This window comes from Oryzias latipes, chromosome 14, assembly GCF_053564925.1.
Source record: "Oryzias latipes strain Hd-rR chromosome 14, Olatipes_Hd-rR_3.1".
In the NCBI taxonomy this organism is placed as follows: Eukaryota; Metazoa; Chordata; class Actinopteri; order Beloniformes; family Adrianichthyidae; genus Oryzias; species Oryzias latipes.
In genome coordinates this window covers 15,142,417-15,161,732 of record NC_136250.1, presented here as the reverse complement: position 1 = coordinate 15,161,732, position 19,316 = coordinate 15,142,417, and the positions used below count along the sequence as shown (strand labels likewise).

General features: G+C 38.1%; 2 protein-coding genes across 4 annotated transcripts; one reads left to right on the top strand and one right to left on the bottom strand.

The window, feature by feature from the left end:
* Positions 1-1,236: 1,236 nt before the first annotated feature.
* LOC101165663 (lipocalin) lies at positions 1,237-5,705 on the top strand. The gene is made up of 6 exons (XM_004076356.3): positions 1,237-4,432; positions 4,724-4,863; positions 4,966-5,045; positions 5,117-5,230; positions 5,304-5,405; positions 5,491-5,705. The coding sequence occupies exons 1-6, from the start codon at positions 4,340-4,342 to the stop codon at positions 5,508-5,510; spliced, it is 549 nt and encodes a 182-aa protein (XP_004076404.1). The 5' UTR covers positions 1,237-4,339; the 3' UTR covers positions 5,511-5,705.
* Positions 5,697-19,105, bottom strand: LOC101161181 (zinc finger Y-chromosomal protein 1). 3 transcript variants are annotated; one of them, XM_023962390.2, is made up of 8 exons: positions 18,662-19,099; positions 15,418-15,514; positions 15,077-15,170; positions 14,856-15,002; positions 11,233-11,382; positions 10,681-10,806; positions 9,084-9,227; positions 5,697-8,362 (listed from the first exon to the last, which is right to left on the bottom strand). In XM_023962390.2, the coding sequence occupies exons 3-8, from the start codon at positions 15,168-15,170 to the stop codon at positions 7,038-7,040; spliced, it is 1,986 nt and encodes a 661-aa protein (XP_023818158.1). In that variant the 5' UTR covers positions 15,418-15,514; positions 18,662-19,099; the 3' UTR covers positions 5,697-7,037. The 3 variants fall into 3 exon arrangements, with proteins under 3 accessions (XP_023818158.1, XP_011481775.1, XP_020564545.1); XM_011483473.4 differs by having other exon boundaries at positions 14,856-15,170; positions 18,662-19,105; XM_020708886.3 differs by lacking the exons at positions 14,856-15,002; positions 15,077-15,170; positions 15,418-15,514 and having other exon boundaries at positions 18,662-19,053.
* Positions 19,106-19,316: the final 211 nt, after the last annotated feature.

The window sequence follows — 19,316 nt, the reverse complement described above, 5'->3', positions numbered from 1 at the left end:
ATCAGCAGTTACACATTTATACAAAGACGTATCAAACTTAAGATAATTAGACATAAAATTAAAGATTGCTTGAAAAGGAGTGGAAGGAAGCAAACTTATATAATGCCACCCCTGTTCTACCGAAACCATTTTTATTATATGATTTATCATTATCCGGTTCATAACTTTTATCAGACAGAAATAAGAATCCTTAGGTATCAATAAAGCACATAACAAAGATGAATTACTTAATTATTGTGTAAAATAGACATAACTATTTTAGAAATCAACATAGCAAATGCAGATCAGTTATCTAAAATATCATTATTCAATCCAAAAAACAAATCCTGATTTATAAAATCAATTTATAAGGAATTAAACAAAAACCAAAAAACCGCGAGATGCACTGATTATGAAGTTTAACAGATCTTTTAGGCACAGATGCCATAATGTTTGCTATAGGTACAAATACAACAGGGTTATTTTGCTAGATGCATTTAAAGTAATTTTAAGAAGCTAGACACAAAAAAGGAAAAAGAACAGCAAAAGGATTTAGCTGTTGGCGTTAGTTACGGAGTTACACAGAGTTCTAAGTTTTTCTATGTTAATGATTTTTGTCTTTTAACTTAAAATATGCTTGAAAAGACTGTCAGGAAAGGCTTTTTTGTTGTCGTGTCTATCGATTGATGCAATGAAAATGAAAAACCAATCTTCCCTGTAACCAAATTCAATTTTTTTTTAACATTTCAAAATACCTCTTTGCTAGGCTCCAAAACAATGATAATGCATATGGATCCTCATGTAATTCCCATCATTCAGCTTCAGTCTTAAAAGGTTTTTCATTTCTGCTGCCACCTGGTGCTTTTTTCTGTAACAGTACCACCTTTCATTGTAGAAAAAACCTAAAGGGAAAAGCTGAACTGTTGAAAATTGAGACAAATAGCAAACTCAGTTCAATAAGCTGACAAAATACAATGTTCTGGTTCACCTTTCAGATAAAAAGATTATTTTATAACTGACTCACATTTGATTTGAAGTCAGACAATTTAGGTTTCACTTTGTTTGGGTGTTGAGTTAAATTTACTTCATTTACAGTATTAACCAAATTCATCTGATGGAAAAGTCTGATGGAAACTCTTGACTGAAAATTAAATTAGGTCCAGAGCATTAAAAGCTCAAAAATGTAGACATATACGTGTCTTTTAAATAACAGTAAGGAAATATTGATCTAAAAATGCATTTAATTTTACAAGCAAAACAAATGGCTCTAAACCCAACACTGTAATTGCATTTTCCCGTGATGCAACTGTATTTCCAGGATTCTGCAACAACAAGCTGTTACTCCACAGAGTTTGTCACAATGCATTTTTCTTTTTATAAGTGAGATCTGATAATGATGAAATAAAAACATTGTTTGGCACGACGTTTAAATGTTGGTTTATAATGGCCTCCTGTTCAAACGGGCAAAGTATGCATGTTGCAGTACTTCTGCAGCTGAACCTCTTTGGAACTTTGGCACCGATTAGTTGTCTCTGAACTCTGTGGAAGTTTAGACTCATCAACTCAAAGCTTTTACATGCAAATGCATAGCCTAGATATTTTTGAAAACATTAATATTAAATATAATACAACTAGGAAGAAACATAAAAAGAAATTGAAGATTAGAGACTGTGTAAAAATTACAAAGGTTTTTGTACATTTAAATTGCTGCCTTTGCTGTTCCTCTATGAGATGATGCCTCTTTCACAATATCTCTTCCTCTATAATGGAACAGCCTTTACCTTGGTCATAACAGAACCCAAAAGTTTGATCATATTGGAGTTTGTGGAAGTCCTAAATTCAACCACAGGTTTCCAGTAATAAACATTTTTTTTGCATGGGTGATCTACAATCTGAGAGTCCAGGTTTTACTCATGAATCCATTTGTAAAATAATTTGACTTCTGCTTACTTATATTATAAAGAGGTATAAAAACAATCCATGTCAAAGAAAAACCTTGCAATTTTCCGCTTTGCAAAAAATAAATACAATGTTTTGGATTTGGGATGCTGTTTCTGTTTGATAAAAAGAATAAAAAAGTATTGGAACCTCACTCTAATTGCAGATGTACATAACCGATTGTATTTGTGCAGGAAAAAAATCTGATATCATACTAAGAAAGATAACAAAAATTTGGAAGTTTTAACAACACATTGTTATCAGAAACACAGGTGTGATTTATACAAATCTATACACCTATGTGCTCCTGTAGTGTAAAATTCAAACTCCTAAAAAATGTCAACAGTTCTTAGAGTGCACTTTCCCACTGTCTCACTCCAAGGCTCTGGCTCATCATGTCATCCTGCTTGTTTTAACCTGCCCTTTTTCAGACAGGTTTGGCCTTGATCCCCTGTAATTATGGGCCTAGAAATTTTCCAGACTATCAGTAAAAAAAAGTACAGTCGTATATTTATATAATATTGTATATCGAGGACTACAACACTTTTCCTTCAGAAGTGTGAAGAAAACCAACAACATATTTGAAATAATTTGGATGTCCAATAATTTGCTGAACAAAGCTAAAAAAAATAACAACAGAACTTTTAGAATAGTTTTATCTGCTTGATGTCGAAAAAAATCAGATTTACGCCTTTTGTTCTATTTGAATTGATAGTAAATTAACCTATTATGAGGGGGGATTTCTTCCAACAGCAGCGATGCCTCTGATTTAATACGGCTTCTTTTTCAGTCATTTTTGAATGTCTCTTGGTACATCTACCGCCCCCACAGGTGAAGGTTGGAATTGCAACAACCATCCTTGCAAGACACTTTTATTCAAACAAATTTACAAATTGGGAAAATAATTAATAAAAACTGAGTCAGTTGTGAGGGTTTTCTGCTTGCAGAATACCCAGTCCCTGAACCTTACTTTACAGGGTCATGTAAATGTTTTTGCAATATACTTGTCAATGAATATGTATGTGATTTCTACAGCATGAATTTGAAGGGGCTGCCCCACTGGTGGGGCCAGTAAATTTCCAAGTGAGACTTTTTTCCACCAATAGGAAAGACTTCTAACGTTATCCTGCAATGACCCCAAACCATTTGACTTATTTGAAGATGTTTCATTTGGATTTTAACTTTCATTTTCTTTCATTTCCTATTCCGTTTAGTCTCTTTTGGGGTCACGGGGCTGCCGGAGTCCGTTGCAGGGTAGAATGTTCACACACCAATTCACTCTCACACCTATGGACAATTTAGAGTTGCCAATAAACCAATGAAGCATGTTTTTGGACCGTGGGAGGAAGCCGGAGATCCCGGAGAGAACCCACGCATGCACGGAGAGAAAATCCACACAGAAAGGTCCCCCATTGATGTTAGGGAAACATGCTTTTACTAATTTTTCTTAGAATGTCACAAGAAACAGCTTTTTAAACAAGAACCTGCAGACATACTGGGGTGTTTTATGTTGAGCGATCTATAGAACAGGATCATCTTAAAGAAATATGTTCTCAAAACCCACTTTATTTCTTTTATTATTAATGATTAAAAACATTGTACATCGGTTGGATCATGGCTAGAGGCAAATTTAAGTTGCACAACTTCAGAAGAGTTGCTCAACCTCTTGTACGTTTATTGTTTTCCATTGTGCTACATATATTTAAGAGATTATTAGTAATTTATTATTTTTATCTTGTAAAGATATCTGATAACTTTACCTTAAATACTTTATTTTAATCTTAATAGATAATTTAAACAACTGTAAGATTCTGAAAATTTGCTCATTCTGGTCATTAAAATATACAGTATCTTTGGGTCATTTTAGGATTTATTTTGTCAAATCAGGGAAACGACTGAACTTCTGGCAACTTTGGCAACCCAAAGTAGCACAGCACTGGGATCTGATATGCAAGAGTGTTCATGTTTGTGTTTTCCTGATAACAAATGCTGACATGTGAGTTTGATTCTGTGCTCTGCTCCACAGAAAGCCCTGGAGTGCTGCGTGCACAGCCTTGTTTACCACCTCTGGACTGTGTTTTCAAAAGCACACAGTCCAAAACCCAAAATGATTGATATCATTTTGATTGAAAAGCTTCAACCCAAACGGAACTATGAGAATATGAACCCCACCCACTGTTATACAACTTGTGTATTTTTCACCTCTTATATAGTCAACTAAGCCAATTTTTACCATGTGAAACGGTATGCGTTTGCCTGAAGCTTTTCATGTTTGAACCCAGACCAGTTCTTGGGGGGTGGGTATGAGGGTTGGTACAAAGGATGTTCACCCACTCTCCCCTATATAAGGTGACAACAGGCAGAAGCTCCTGCGTGGACCGACACATCTTCATCCACGCTCTAACCCCACTCTGCAGCAGCCATGACCTCTGTGCTCATCCTGCTGGGAGCCGTGCTCTGCTCCCTGAGTGTCTCCTCTGAAGTCGTACCTCAGGCAGACTTTAACTTACAGGAGGTAAGATTTGAGCCAAATGGCAGGACTTTTTTGCTTATTTCAATAACTAATTATACTTTCATATCTCCACACGTGTTTGTTTCTATGGAATCAGATTTAAATTCGGAATTTCATGCATTTAAAGGACAAAAAAAAAGTGTGGAAAAACTTGGGTCGACCTTACAAATAAAAGAATTTAGTCATCTGCAAAGAATCACACACAATAACTTGTCACATTATATCACAAGCCAAATGCTTTTAACTCTGACCCTTTTGGTCTAGTTTTTCATGTAGTTTCTCTGGCGTTTACAGATGGCAGGGAAGTGGTATACAGTAGGATATGCCACCAATGCTCAGTGGTTTGTAAGCCGCAAAGCAACGATGAAGATGGGAACAGCCATGCTAAAACCAACTGCAGAAGGAGACTTGGACATTGCCTCCTCTCGTCTCAAGTGAGCATACGCGTACAATTGAGAACGTGATCGCAGATTAAACAAAATATTTCTAAAAATTATGTAATGAAGTCACTTATAAGGTTTCGTGATGTTTTTCAGTTCTGATGGCACTTGCAGGAGAAAGAACAAACTTGCGAAGAAAACAAGCATACCCGGGAAGTTCTCATATTTCTGTCAGAGTAAGTGAAGCCAAACATTGATGCAAAAAACATTATATCCATGCTTTCATATCTGTTTATTTTTTTGTCAGGATGGGGGAGTTTGAATGACATAACTGTGGTTGACGTCAAATATGACGAGTATGCCGTGATCCACACCCTCAAAACAAAAGGAGATGATGTCTACAGTGCCGTCAAACTCTATGGTAAAGTCATCTGTAAAGTCAGACTCTGTCCTGTAAACTCAAGTCAGTCAGTGTTGCATGTGTTGCTTCACAGGCCGCAGTCCTGACCTCAGTGCTGAGGTGTTGGCGAAGTTCAAGCGGGTCTCTTCGGCGAGTGGCATCCTGCCAGACAACATTGTTCTGCTTCCCAAAAACGGCAAGTTTCCATCACTCAGAAATCTTCTAAAACAATCCAACACTAGTACGACTTCTAATCCCTTTTAATTTGTTTTTGTTAACAGGGGAGTGCACAGATGCCTAACTTTCTGCTCTTGCTAAGGAGTGAGGGATACCAGCTGAGGAATCTCACCTTCTGAACTCATAAAGCCACCATCATAAAGCAAAATGTCATTACTACTCTACGCACTATGCTTGGTTTGATGAGTCAATGCTTTGCTTTCATTATCAAAAATGTTGTGCTGAAGGCTTCCACCAAATAAAACAAACATTTAAAATACTTTGCTTTATTATCTTTTTTAAACAAATACAGAGACATACATACATACAACAAAGTTCAGATTTCCTTTTAATCAACTGTTTACATCTACACGCTTTGTACAGATTTGTATACAAAACAATAATTTACGTCCCATAGAAGTCTAGTTACACTTAGCTATACAACAAGTTGTAAATGAAATAAATATAAAAACCAATAATCACAGGTGTTAAAAAAAGAGATTAAAAAGCCATAGTACATGTACACTGCCAGAACCTGAAGAGTCCCTTTCTGCTGGCAAAAAATGCATCTGTGATGGCCTAAAACAAAGGTCAGTCCATAGTTTCAGACTTGCAGCACCACATATACTGTAGGATTCCCATTGAGACCAAACATTCATACATTGGGGCACTAATGAGAGCCTTTACTAAAATAAAAATCTAAACCAACTTCACTAATACATGTTTTTGAACAGATCTGGTTGTAAGAGTTTTTCTGATAGATTAGGGGGAGAATTGTCTCTCATTGCAAATATCAGCAGTTTCAAATTCATCAGGTTTTGTTTTTCGAACAGCAGCCCACAATGGACTGAAAACCTGCGTGTAGGCTGCATGATTGCACCTGGTTCTACCCACCTGCAGACGATACTTAGTGTCTGCGTCCAGCCTGACATGCGGTTTTACTGACAAACAAAAGACTCGTGCTGAAACAAAAAGAGCAGGAAGCGTCTGGAAGAGAAGCAAAGGAGCTTCTTTTAGTCCACCCAAACCATTCTCACACAGACACAATTTACAAGTGCTACAGGGAACAGGCTGCTAATACATACCTCAGTGATGGGTACATTGGAACAAAAGGACACAAACATTTTTTTGAAATTTACACTTCGGCTTGAAGACAAATAATTAGGACCATAGTGACTGAGAACTGATTGCTACCTGCAAGATAAAAATGTGTATCTACAAAAACACAAACTGCACAATCTGCCATGCACATTGTCACCAGCTAGGGACATGCAGTTAAAGGTGCAAGTCTATGGAGGGGGGGGGGGCTTGGCTGCCTGCTCAGTTAGAGCCTTAACATTATGTACATGTGGATACATTAGTAATCATGTGAGGCCGAGGATCAAACTGAGCAAAACATTTATATATATATATATATATATATATATATATATATATATATATATATATATATATATATATATATTTTATATATTTATATATATATAAAGATTAACAAACAAAGATAAGTGGCCTTAAGTGCAGCACACTTCCTTAGTGTGAAGGATGCTGCAAATGCAGCGATTGGGATGCTTCAGCATTGTTCTTTGTCGTGGCACAGTATTTGGCTCAGTCACTCTGCCTGCACCACGTCCTTATGGTGACGCATGATATGCTGGTTCTTCTCCGAGGGGCGCCTGAAGCCTTTCGAGCAGATCTCACAGCGATGTGGATAGTCTTTTGTGTGAATGGAAATGACATGCCGCTTGAAGCCCGAGGCATCCCCGGTGCTGTAGTCGCAGTACTGACACTGGTAAATCCTCCTCTCCTTTTGACCTTTGCCTATAACTACTGTCACACTGCTGGCTAGACTGGCAGCACTGACCCTCGCAGGCGGGCCGGAGCCACTCGACCCACTAGGAGCAGACTTTTTAGTAGTCACGGCAGGAGTGTGCGTCTCTGTCCTCTTAGCCTCACTCTTTTCCGCTGAGGCCTGCTGCTCTTTCGTGTGAACAGACAAAATGTGGCGGCTGAGAACAAAAGGGTCCGCAATTTTGAAGTTGCAGTGCCGGCACTGGTGGAGTTTCTTTGTGCGGTGAGATAGAGAATGCTTCTTAAGTTCAGAGGGCCGGTGGAAGCCTTTCCCACACACGGCACACTTGTGTGGATAGTCCTTGGTGTGAACGGATATAATATGGCGTTTTAGGTCACTGGAATTGGAGCTTTTGTGGTCACAGTGGGCACATTGGTGGGTCTTGTTCTCCTCGTGTGTTAGTCCATGTTGCAATAACTCCTCCTCCTCAGCAAAGGTCTGAAAGCAGCGTTCGCACTTGTACGGCATCTCTTTGCTGTGTTTGGTCTTGATGTGCGTTTTGAGATTAGAGGAATCTGCTGACTTGTAGTCGCAGTACAGACAGGAATAAGGCTTCTCGCCAGTGTGTGTGCGCATGTGCTTCTTTAACTCGGATGGGTGTCGAAAACCTTTCCCACATTCAACACAGATGTGGGGGAAGCTTTTGCTGTGAACAGCCAACAGGTGGCGATTGAGCAAACCCTGTTCAGCAGTTTCATAGTTACAGAACTTGCATTTATGCATTTTGGTGGGAACAGGAGGAGGAGGAGGAGGAGGTGGAGGCGGAGGCTGGCTTTTGGGCTCTCTGTGGTGGTGTTGCAGTCTGTGAGAAAATAGTGCCCCCTGTTGGTGGAACTCCTTACCACACATCTCACACTCAAATGGGGCCTTGCTGCTCAGAGCATGCACTTCCATGTGGTTATGAAGGCTGGCCTTCTTGTTGGTGGTGAAGTCACAGTCTGTGCACTGATACTTTTTCCTAGATAGAACATCCTGGTGGTTATTCTTCGTGTGGCGTTTAAGGAAGCCTCGCGACTTAAACTTTTTCCCACAAAGCATACAAGGGTAAACTGTCAGCGGCTGACCATACGGACCGATGATGATGGCTGGAGAAAAGGACAACATAAGTGGAAACTTTAAGAACAGCCATTTCATTAATTAAGGATAAAGATGCATAATGTAACACACTATTAAAGATCCACTCTGACCATCTTTTGTTAAAGTGTTCCCAATGGTCTTAATTATGATAATGTTGTATTTAGCCAAAAACCTGTGTTTTCTAGGACAGTTTCTGCAGAGCAGCAGTAGTTTATCAGAACTTCTTTGAGTTGTGGCCGGGACTTGTGAAGCAACCCCGCCCCCCTTCCCCTCCCTCCCTGTTGCAGAGATCACAGAGCAGCAGGGTGCTTGGGTCCCGCCTTGCATGTTTACTACATCACAAATGCAACCTTTTTCAAATGGCGGTTTTTCATCTGCTGCTTATTCACATTGATTTGAACAAAGACATTTTTTAGAAATGCATTTTGGAGCTTTCATTCCCTAATATATGTTTTCCATCCACAAAAACATGTCAAAAACACAATTTTCATTTGAGTGGGTCTTTAAAAACTACACCTACGTATACAGCATAAACAGACTGAGCAATCTACAGCAGTAAAAAAATCTAAAAGGCATTCATGCTCATTTGTGAGGAGAAACTATTTGATTAATTCGACTTATTAATTCTAGTTCTCAAAACAAAGATCATCAAAGACACTATAACTAGACAAATGTTACAGTGGTAGAAATACCACTAACCTAACCTAATGTCATTTGTTTTGGCTTTACCTGTTTGAACCTGCCGTGGCTCTGACCGTCTCCTGCTCCTGGTGCGCTGCCTGTTGATTTCATCAATGCCATCAGATTCATCGATGTGCAGAAGAGCACTGGCTGCACCATTTCTGTTTTCACAGCCGTCACTATCCTCCACACCTGTGAAAGAAAATTAGTGCAATTTATTTATTTATTTAGTGTATTTTTTTTTTAAATTTATTTTAAACTGAAGAAAGAAAAAGCACAAATGTTTAAAGCAATGACTCCAGGTGGATGAATAGATTTCTGTTTAACAAAAAATAAGCAACTGCCTGGGGCCCCTGAAATCTGCTATAGAATCAGTTGTGACCATAAATAAACTGAAGGTATTTGAAACTATTAGCAGATAACCACCCTGTATTTACACCAAAGACCTGTTGAGTGTAGAAATTAGGGTTGGGCGATGTCCCTTAAATTGGCAGTTGACGATGTTTGCTGTCAACCATCGGGATCTATGATGATATCGTCGGGGGGAGGGGGGGGGGCTATTTTTAATTTTTCGTTCTTATATAATTGCTATTCGTTATTTTACTTAACTTTATTTTATTTCCCAACTAATGACTCATCCGCGATGATCCAGTATAAACTGGGGGAAGTGACTTTAACAAAAAAAGTAACAAACAAAATAGAAAAGAAGTGCAGTGCGCTCCCGCACTTGATTAATCAAGTGGACCAGTGGAGCGCGGACTTACAGCTTTGTGTTTGAGGGGAGGAGGGGGGTGCTTTCTTACATGAGCGGTATGTGTGGGAGATTTAGGACTGCGATCCATCCCGCAGCTCTAGGTGAACGAGCTACCGAACTCAGAACCGGGTCTAAAAGTGTGTTTTCGAGCAGAGCTCGGACCACCAGCATACACACACAGCGGCTTTGGGGCGGTGTGAGCTTCAAAGCAGAAATGTCGCTCAGTCCTTAGAAACCGTTCAAACAATCACGTGGATTTGTGTTTTCAGTCGTGTCCCGAAAAAATAGAGGCTGATGTTATTCCTACATGTTTAAGTGCAGCCAAGATGCAGATTGAAGAATTTGCGGATGGATTTTATGTCCACCCAAAGCCAATGTTGTTAGCCCGTGTTAGCATACTGCTAATCCTGGCTTCTTTCTGGCTCCGTTCTTCAACAGAAAAAGCACTGACCACACAGATTAAAAATAAAATGATGAGTGAACAGGCGCTTCATAATAACCGTAACATTATTAAAAGCACGTTTAGAAGATCGTCTCGTATATTACCGAGCTGACATGTAAATGTATATAGCCGCTCAGCGGAACTTATATCCTCTTCCGGTTTCTCAAACCCTGCGCATGTGCGAATGATTTATTCCGACCGAAAGAGTGACCCATGTGAACGTTTGTTATATTCTGAAAACATTTTTCTGGGCCCATGTACACAGTTGGATTCTAATCCGACCATTGATCCGATCAAGATATCTTGCACATGTAACCGTGGCTCATGGGGTCGACTCGCAACGTGGCGGGGGCGTGGCATCACTATGGTGTCTCTCCATCGTGATGTCACTCACCCATCACGATGGACGATACCATAGTCCATCGGCACAACCCTAGTAGAAATCTTACCATGGTGTCCTTGATTGTGGTGAGAATCCCCAGACTTGTAAATCAGTTTTTCTCTGAGAGTTTGGCTTGAAGACTCAGTGAGTGCCATGCTTTCTGCATCACCATCACTAATGTCAACAGATTCTCCTGCAGAAAACAAAAGCCTGTATTTAATTTGTTGAATTTTTAGATTCCTGTAGATGCTTCTGTAAGATGTAAAAAGATAAAAACACACATTCAAAAAATACACCATAATGACAAGAGATTGATCAAATTCAATGTGTGGAAGCTAAACTTAAAGAATACTGATAGGAAAATGAAAAACTACATCTGCTGCAATTTATTTTGATCTATCTGCATCTGAAAACACAAAAATAAAAGGTTTTTTTCAACAGAACTGTTGTAGTTTAGAATTTGAAAGGAGATTTGTAATTTGGTCCATTTCTGTTTTAGAAGTTAAAACTTTTGCCCATTTCATTTTTTTTAGTTACTCTTCCATTATGGCACAACAGCTTACAAACGTTTTTTTTTTGTTTTTTAATAACAAAAGCAAACACAAAGATTGATCCTCACCCATGTCATCCTCTCCAGAATCTGCCTTGAATATGTACACCTTTATCACCTCCTGTCCATCCTCATCCTTCTCCACTTCCTGGTCCTCAACTGCTCCTTCCACCGTGACCTCTGTTCCATCCTCAGACACCATTTTACCAGCTTCATCCACTGTTGATGGACACAAAATGCATTTCACATAAGGCTATGTAAATTATATTACACACAACTACATTGTTTTTATTTGGATTGAACTACTCACAAGACATCCCTCAGAATTTTGCACAAAGTCAGCAAAATCTCAAATTTATTTTATTTTTTTACTAAAAGCACTATAACAAGTGCTTAAAGTTTTGTTCGTCAAACCACTCATGTTGTTGGAATGGTATCGTTAGAAATACTGTTTTCTTTAAAAAGCAGAAGTGCAAAATGACTTGCCAGTTAACCCTTTGAGTCGTGGTGTTACTTTGGAATGAAATAACTGGTTTGCTTGTGTGGTGTTTAAATGGTAAATGAAAATGCTTATAACTAGATACGAGTCAATAATGTCAGATTAAAAATTAATAAATAAAAATTGCTGCACTAATCAAACCCAATTATACTTGTAAAAACTGGCAACTACAATGTCATAATTTGGGCTGGAATTATAATTGTCACATAACCATCAAAACAATGTACAAAACTGGCCAAATTCAATCCTGTGCCAACAGTTAAAGAAAAACAAACACACCAAATGTATCCGTTCTTATGTCTGATAACTACTGTAGCTTTAAAGTTGACCTGCCTCATCTGCAGATTAACTCAACGTGTAAAAATTAATTGAAAAAAATTTAATTGTTCTTTCTTGACAGACTATAAGTCTCACTGTAAATGAATTACAGTTATGAGAAGACATTAGAAAAATGTGTGCAAATGAATGAGATTATTTTCAATGTTGTAATACCAGTTATCAGGTTCTTGGCTTTAATCAAACTGTGAAAACATAAATTCTGCTACAAGAGAGAAACTATTAGCCAAAAATCCCTAACTTAATATATCATTGCCTTTTTTTAATGAATATTCAACACATTTCTTTTTTTTTTTAAAGGTCCATCAATAAAAAAGTAATTTTGTATTGAAAACTACCCAATTAACTGTACTATAACCGATGCAGAATAACAATAATTTGCAAATCAGATACAAAGCTTACCATCTTACCTAAAAAGGTCTCATTGTAAATATACATGCAAGCCTGTTCTTTTTTGAAGTTTGTTTGCCCTTATTAATGCAACTTCCTAAAATTCTACTGGAAAAATTATTCAAATTTTACAGAAATCCACTTAGCATGTAACAGAAAAACAATAATACAAACATTAATAATGAAAATTTTCAATGTGGTCTAAGTTTAGACTGAGCACTGATCTATGCCAAAAAACAAAAAGAAGTTACTGCTTTATGTTCAGTGATAAATTCTCTTAATGCGTACTTTAACTTCATACTAAAGCATTGGTCCCCAACCCTATTTTCGACCACAGATCGGTTTAATGTCAGACAATATTACCACGGAAATGACTTAAGAGCTAGCTTCTAGCTTACCATTTCTCTCCACTTTTGAGGGGAAAGTTAAACATAAAATCTATTTATCATCTTAAAATGGTCTAACATAAAATTGAATGTAAAAAGACAGTTATCTGCAACCAGGGTCAACTATCTTTGTACACTACATTCTTTGTAAGACCCAATAAAATGTGATTAGAGGCTTCCTTAACTGTCAAAGTAGGAGTAAAAAACCCACAGTACGTCAACTTCAGCCTCATCTGGGAGATAAAAATGATACAACCCTGATACAAAGATTGGTACAAAAATCATACAACCCAATTAAGACCCCTGGTATTCTCTGTTAAATTCAAATGTATTTTTCTTTGAAGTGGAAGGCTCTTCTTCTGTTTGCTCACTGGCTCTTTTCTGCAGCAAGGAACATTCCAAATGTGTTTATTTTTTTATTAACTTTGCTAGCTTGTAGGGGTGTAACGCTAAAATCTCAATTCGGTTCGGAATTTCATAGGGCTCGGTTCTGTACTGCTGTTTAACAAATCTGCCTGATAATTATTGTGTGTTTTGCTGCCAGACTCCTGAATTTCTCCCTTGGGAGATTAATAAAGTTTTTATCTATGTATTTTCATTATATTTTCGGTACAAAAACAAAGGTAGAAAAAAAATTACTTACAAAATTCATTTATTGGTTTTACTTAACAATAAATAAAATTGACCTTTTTAGGTGATCTGCTTAATAAAATAAGAAAAACTATTAGCTGCCAGGAACCAAAAACTTTGAATGTTTATCACTGGCCTAAAAAAAAAACATTTTAACTTGCACATTTCTTTTCTTGTAGACCCGATTGTTACCGTCGAGTGATGCCGTTTTAAGTTCGTTAACAGATTGGATGTGTTACTGTGGCATACGCTATCTTTGTGTAACAATGTCAACACACAGCATTCGACTTATCCAATTGTCTTTTTCCTTCATGGATGCTGACAACAAAGTTGAAGTGTTCCCACACAGGAGAGCGTAAGGAGATGGGGGGGGCCTCGCGTCTGCATTAGCCATATGTTGACATGCTTACTGTCCGTCACCTAATAGCATCTCGGAGGAAACTCACGGCTAACATTACTTCCGCCTCGGCGCAAAGTTAATACAGTGGACACCTGGGGGTTAGCCCCGCCTATAGCCACTAAGACTCATGGGAAGTGTGAAATCTTGTGTGTTGAATTCTTCACCATCATCACTGAGAGAGCTACGAAGAGAAGTGATGTTCATGTTGTTACGCTGTTTGTATGTGTTCATATTAAATGGGTTTTAATGCCGGGAAGGAGATGGAGCAATCTATTTCTCTGTATACTCTCTCTCTGAGACTGTTTGAGGGAGAATGGAGTATGGAGCAAGGACAGTCAACGCAGCTAGTTAACTGACAGCTCGGCTCTCATTCCCCCACTACAAGTAACAAAGCAGCTGGGTCGATACAAAGCATACGCGGAGAAAAAAGAAAAACGTACAGAAATGGTACAGAAGTGAACCGAACCGCAACTGCCGTACTGAAACGGCTCGGTTCAACTACGTGTATCGTTCAGCCCCTTCTAGCTTCAGATTTTTGGCGGTAATGTTGTCGACCGGAGCAGCATCTTTGATAAGGTAGCAGATGTATTTAAGACACGTTACCGAGGAAAGGGTCCTGACTTGCATCAAAAGTTTAACAAAACAAAAGATGGGACAGAACCAGATAAATAAAAGAAAATAATGATCATAATAAATATTTTTTTTGTTGCTTGTTATGAAGTGAGCCAAGGACTGATACAAACGGTACTGGTCCACAGCTAAGAGTTTGGGGACCACTTCACTGAAGTACTTTACATCAAAAAAACACAACTGCATGGTGCATTTACTGCAAAGAATGTATTTAACTGCTATAATCATTTTGCTTTTTTTTAAAGTGTTGATAATTTTACAATCTACAGTTCTTTGTGGACATGTATTAAAACAAAGGGACATGAAACGCTCAAACTCTGTGGTTGAAGATGTAAAATTTATATAACTATGTCTTCAGCAGTGGCATCGCAGTCAAATGTTTTACTAACTTTTGGCATCCTTATTTGCAAAGCAAACTTACAGGATATCATTAGATAGTCTCCACAGCCATCCTGGTCGTCCTCTTGCTGATCTGGGTCCAACCCATCTTCTGGGATGTCTCCCATGGCAACACCTTCCTCCTCACCTTCCAAAGCCATCACGCATGTTTCTACAGCAACGTCTTCATCTTCATCGCAGTGCACATACTCAGAAACCACATCCTCAACAGCATCCTGGATGACTAGCTCATCTGGAGCAAACCTGTGAAGCGCCATGCCTTCGCCCTCGCCCTCAGACACCAACACAGTCTCTTGAAGTTCCACAACAAACTCTTGCCCGCCAGCACCACCCTCATCTGCAAGAAGCAGGATTACCAATTAACCAGGAAACAGTCAAAACCAACGATGTAACTAAATACTCTAAATGACTGTTTAAAATGTGTTAAGGGTTCTGCATGTCATGCAACCAAAAAGCAGTTACTACAGAGAATAACACTAAATGTGTTTCAACGGATTAATGTTTTAATAAGCAATCCAAAAGCTGATTTTTTTTGACAGAATTTAGTAATCACAGACTTGATGAATAAAAGCAGGATTCTTTACCCGATCCGTGTAATATTATTTTAGGCTCTTCAGAATGTATTGCAAGCCTGGTGACATCTTCATCCATTGTCTTCACACTGCATTTGTTATTGGAGAGCTGAAACCAAACAATATACAGCTTAGATTTCTGATATTCAGAGATCTTGGCAGTAAAGTAGTTAAACCAATAAGAAATTGACTCTTGAAAGTCCTAAAGATCATTAAAAAAATTTATATCATAATTGTTTTACTATTATTTTAGCTAAATCAAATGAGCGATCAACAAATATAGTGTAATTTAGAGGTTGATCCATTTATACTGGTATCCATTTATAAATAGATACCAGTACAATCAACTTATAATGAAAGTCAATAGAACTTGGATTTTTAAACACTATACAAAAACATAAGACTTTATAATCATCTATTCAAATATACAAGCATCAATACAGTGATGCAAAAGATTTATAAACCAATGCAATGCTTTAAACATCAGCTTCACTCCTACAGAACACACAAATCACAAATAAAGACTGAGATTTAATAAGCCAAAGACAAAACTAGCAAAAACAGTAGGATGCAGCAGAATTGCAGAAAGCCTAGCAGGGGCGATGAAGCAACTTTTTCAAGTATGAAGATTGACAACATTGCTGGGCCATATCCCATATCCTACATACCATTTTAATAACAAGGAAATTAGACATATTTAAAGCATTATTTAAACATTTGGCGAGCCATACCAAATGCGCTACATGTTTATACATTGATCTAACAAAACAAAATAGTCTGAACATAGCCTTTTTTGTTGCTGTGCTAAAGTATATACCCTCTATAAAGAATTTTAACAAGCAGATATTAAGCTATACCTCCTCCACAACATGGTTTAATGGACAAACAAATCAATACATATATAATATTCAATATGGTGTGCTTTAGATACAGTTCAGATTGGAAATACCCTTTGAATGTAATCTTTGATTGCAAACACACTAACAAAGTTATTGAATTTTGAAATAATTAAAATTTAGAAAAATGTACAAAAACAGTTAAAAGGAGAAATGACTAAGTGAATTAATATGTTATTGATTGAACTTAATAAACACTAAATATACAAGACAGCAACACCTACCTAATCAGTTAGTTGCCTGTCTTTTCTATGTATGAATTCTCAAGCATGTTCAAAACATCTGCCATTTAATTTCCCTAAATGTTTAAATTTTGCATGGATTTTTAAAATATGGATATTTTGGGGTACAATCTATATTTTATTGTAATTTAACTTTAACAACCGTAAGAGTTTGAATACTTGGAAAGATTACTTCATGAAATTTCTGAAATTGATTTAAATCCAATTCCAATCATCTTTTGATCTATTGTAAAAACGTTTCCAGTGGTCTTTTAATTATGATTAGGCCGTTTTTAGTAAAAAAAAAAAAAAAAAGGGTACATATTTTCTGCAGAGCGGCAGCTAAAAATTTGCGTCTGTGTTGTGGGCATGACCGTAAGTGCGGCCTAATCCTGCACTTATTTCCCACTCTCTGTGGCTAGCTTAAAGCCCTTCCCAACCCAAAGCTAATATAAGCTGTGCAACAAAAAAAAGTGAGGAATATTGGAGCTATCCTAACGTACAGTACAGCTTTGGGACGGATGTCAACTCAGACGATGACGTACATGGATCTAATAAGTCTACTAGTAGATGCATCAGAATGGAGCGGAGCAGGGAGCTTGTGGTCTGCCGATTGCAGTTTGTAACAATTACAAGCTTATTAAAACAGCATTTTTTTGTCTGCTCCTGATTCACCATGATTTGACTAAAGAAATCCCCAGAAACCAAACTTTAAGACTAATTTCTTTATGCATGTCCTCCATCATGGGTCTTTAATCAAATCACATTCTTTAATTGAACAATTCTAGTAAATTTTCAACCAACACCCTGCCCGTTTTTACTGTAAGAATTTGTAACTTATGATTATAGTTCCACCTCTCAAGTTTAAAATTATTGTGAAACCTTGATTGTAACAAACAAATTTGCTTTCTAGAATAAAAGTTGGCAACTTCAAACTTACTGAATCAGAAATTTTTTCAGGGTGTGATTCAAAACCATGATTTCAGTAGTTTGATGTGTAGTTTTAATTCAGCTTAAACACGACACAATTCTATTTAAAAATAACAAGAAGAAAATGTTAAAATATTTTTAGGTTAGCTTGTTAAAAACTACAACTGGATGTACAACAAACGAACCCAGCCAGGTTCTTAGCTGCCTTGACAGAATTACTACTTCTGTTACTAAATTTGTAAAAAAACAAACCCAAACCAGTCTTACACAGCATGATCTAGAGTTGTTTTTCATCCATAGAGAAAGCCAAAACAAAGCAATTAAACAAAAGTTAAAAAACAACAGAGTTTACAGGTGTAAATGCAAGGCGATGCTGTTAATTTAAAATGAAAACACCATCCCCCACCACCGAATGCTTAAATATATAGACAACACTAAATAAAGATGTGGAAAAATATGTCATCGATATGCTCACTGTGGTTAATTTTAATATATTGGATCATTTCTAAGTGGTTGGACTGATTGTGCTCATAATGCAAGCAGTCTCTGAGCAGAAGACAAAAACCGCTGAGATGATTAACGGTCTCCGGCTGACTGACTGCCTTCCCAACATTAGCGCTGAGACATCAGATTGTCTAAATCCCATTAGGGTGTTCTCCGTGAAATTTGTTTCAACATCTAAGCAGGAATAAGCCAAAACAATAGGCAGGTAAAGATGCTAGTTAGACTCGTGTACAGATGTGGATGCGCGGCAGGCAGCAGAAGAAGGTTGAACACATTTCAATAATTTTCAGTCCACCAGCCTCCGCCATTTTGTTAGCTTAATGTTAGACGGATGCTAACTATGCATGGTGTCTAATTTTCTACACTCCAGCCCGTAAAGCTTGATTATCCTTCAACTGAAGTTCACAGAGACACTGGTCTATGTGTATAATAAGCAACGACGACAGCCAATGCCGAACTGCGAGCGCAAACAAGGTCTAATTTTGGTTAGAGACAGCTAGCTAATCCGACAGGCCTCATTTACCGCTCACGGCCTCTCGGGCCCGGGCCCGAGAAGAAAGGGCCCATCCCCGTGCGGCCTCTCTGTTACATTAAAGAAATAAATAGGAAAAACACGTGCATGCAAGAAACAAAAGACACTGAGACGGACAGATGCAACCATAGAACTGACCAAAGGCGCCCAATAAGCATAAACAACCCACGTACCAGATTTATGCTGCAGGGGGATAGCCTTTGTCGGCTCCGCGGCTTCCCAGGCCGCCTGGTTCCCCCAGACTCGGGCAGGATTCAGTCGGGAGTTTTGTGTTATTTGGGCGGGCCAGAGAGGAGAAGAGAAGGAGGGGTTAGGGTTTGCTTCTGAAGTACCGCTGGTAACGAAGGAGGACGTGTGAAGCCAGATCTTGTCATGCTACAGCCCCCTGCTCCTCCAGCTCCGAGGCCGCCGTCAGCGCGACACGTCACAGCCCGAGAGCGGCAGGAAAACGCGGAAGGGTAGTTTAGAATCACCCGACAGCCACCACAAAGGCCATAATCTTCAGATCCCTGGTCGATGAAGCACCGTAGAAGCGTGCTCCACTGTTGTAAATTTAACAAGCGTCTGCACAATGGACAAGTCCCCTCATCTAGAAGAGCTCCAGGTTGAACAAAAGAGCAAACTGGTGGATCAAGGTCATTAAAGCAGCAGTTCAGATGAAAAACCGTGATTCTGAACACCAATGACATTATTGAAACAACGTTTTATTAATTCAAGTTAAAATTCATTAATGCTTCATTTGTCGTACGCAGAGATTTATATTGCCCTCAAATCAAAGGTTTATTTTTAGGGAAATAAAGTTGTAAGGATTTATAATATTATCCCTAA

Bases quoted from the DNA above. Each gene is read 5' to 3' on its own strand.
- LOC101165663 (XM_004076356.3), top strand. From the start codon at position 4,340: ATGACCTCTGTGCTCATCCTGCTGGGAGCCGTGCTCTGCTCCCTGAGT. The intron at 4,864-4,965 runs GTGAGCATACGC...GATGTTTTTCAG, and splicing joins ATTGCCTCCTCTCGTCTCAA to TTCTGATGGCACTTGCAGGA. The intron at 5,046-5,116 runs GTAAGTGAAGCC...TTTTTTTGTCAG, and splicing joins GTTCTCATATTTCTGTCAGA to GATGGGGGAGTTTGAATGAC.
- LOC101161181 (XM_011483473.4), bottom strand. From the start codon at position 15,484: ATGGATGAAGATGTCACCAGGCTTGCAATACATTCTGAAGAGCCTAAA. The intron at 15,171-15,417 runs GTAAAGAATCCT...TGCTTCTTGCAG, and splicing joins AATAATATTACACGGATCGG to ATGAGGGTGGTGCTGGCGGG. The intron at 8,363-9,083 runs GTAAAGCCAAAA...CCTTTTCTCCAG, and splicing joins GCCACGGCAGGTTCAAACAG to CCATCATCATCGGTCCGTAT.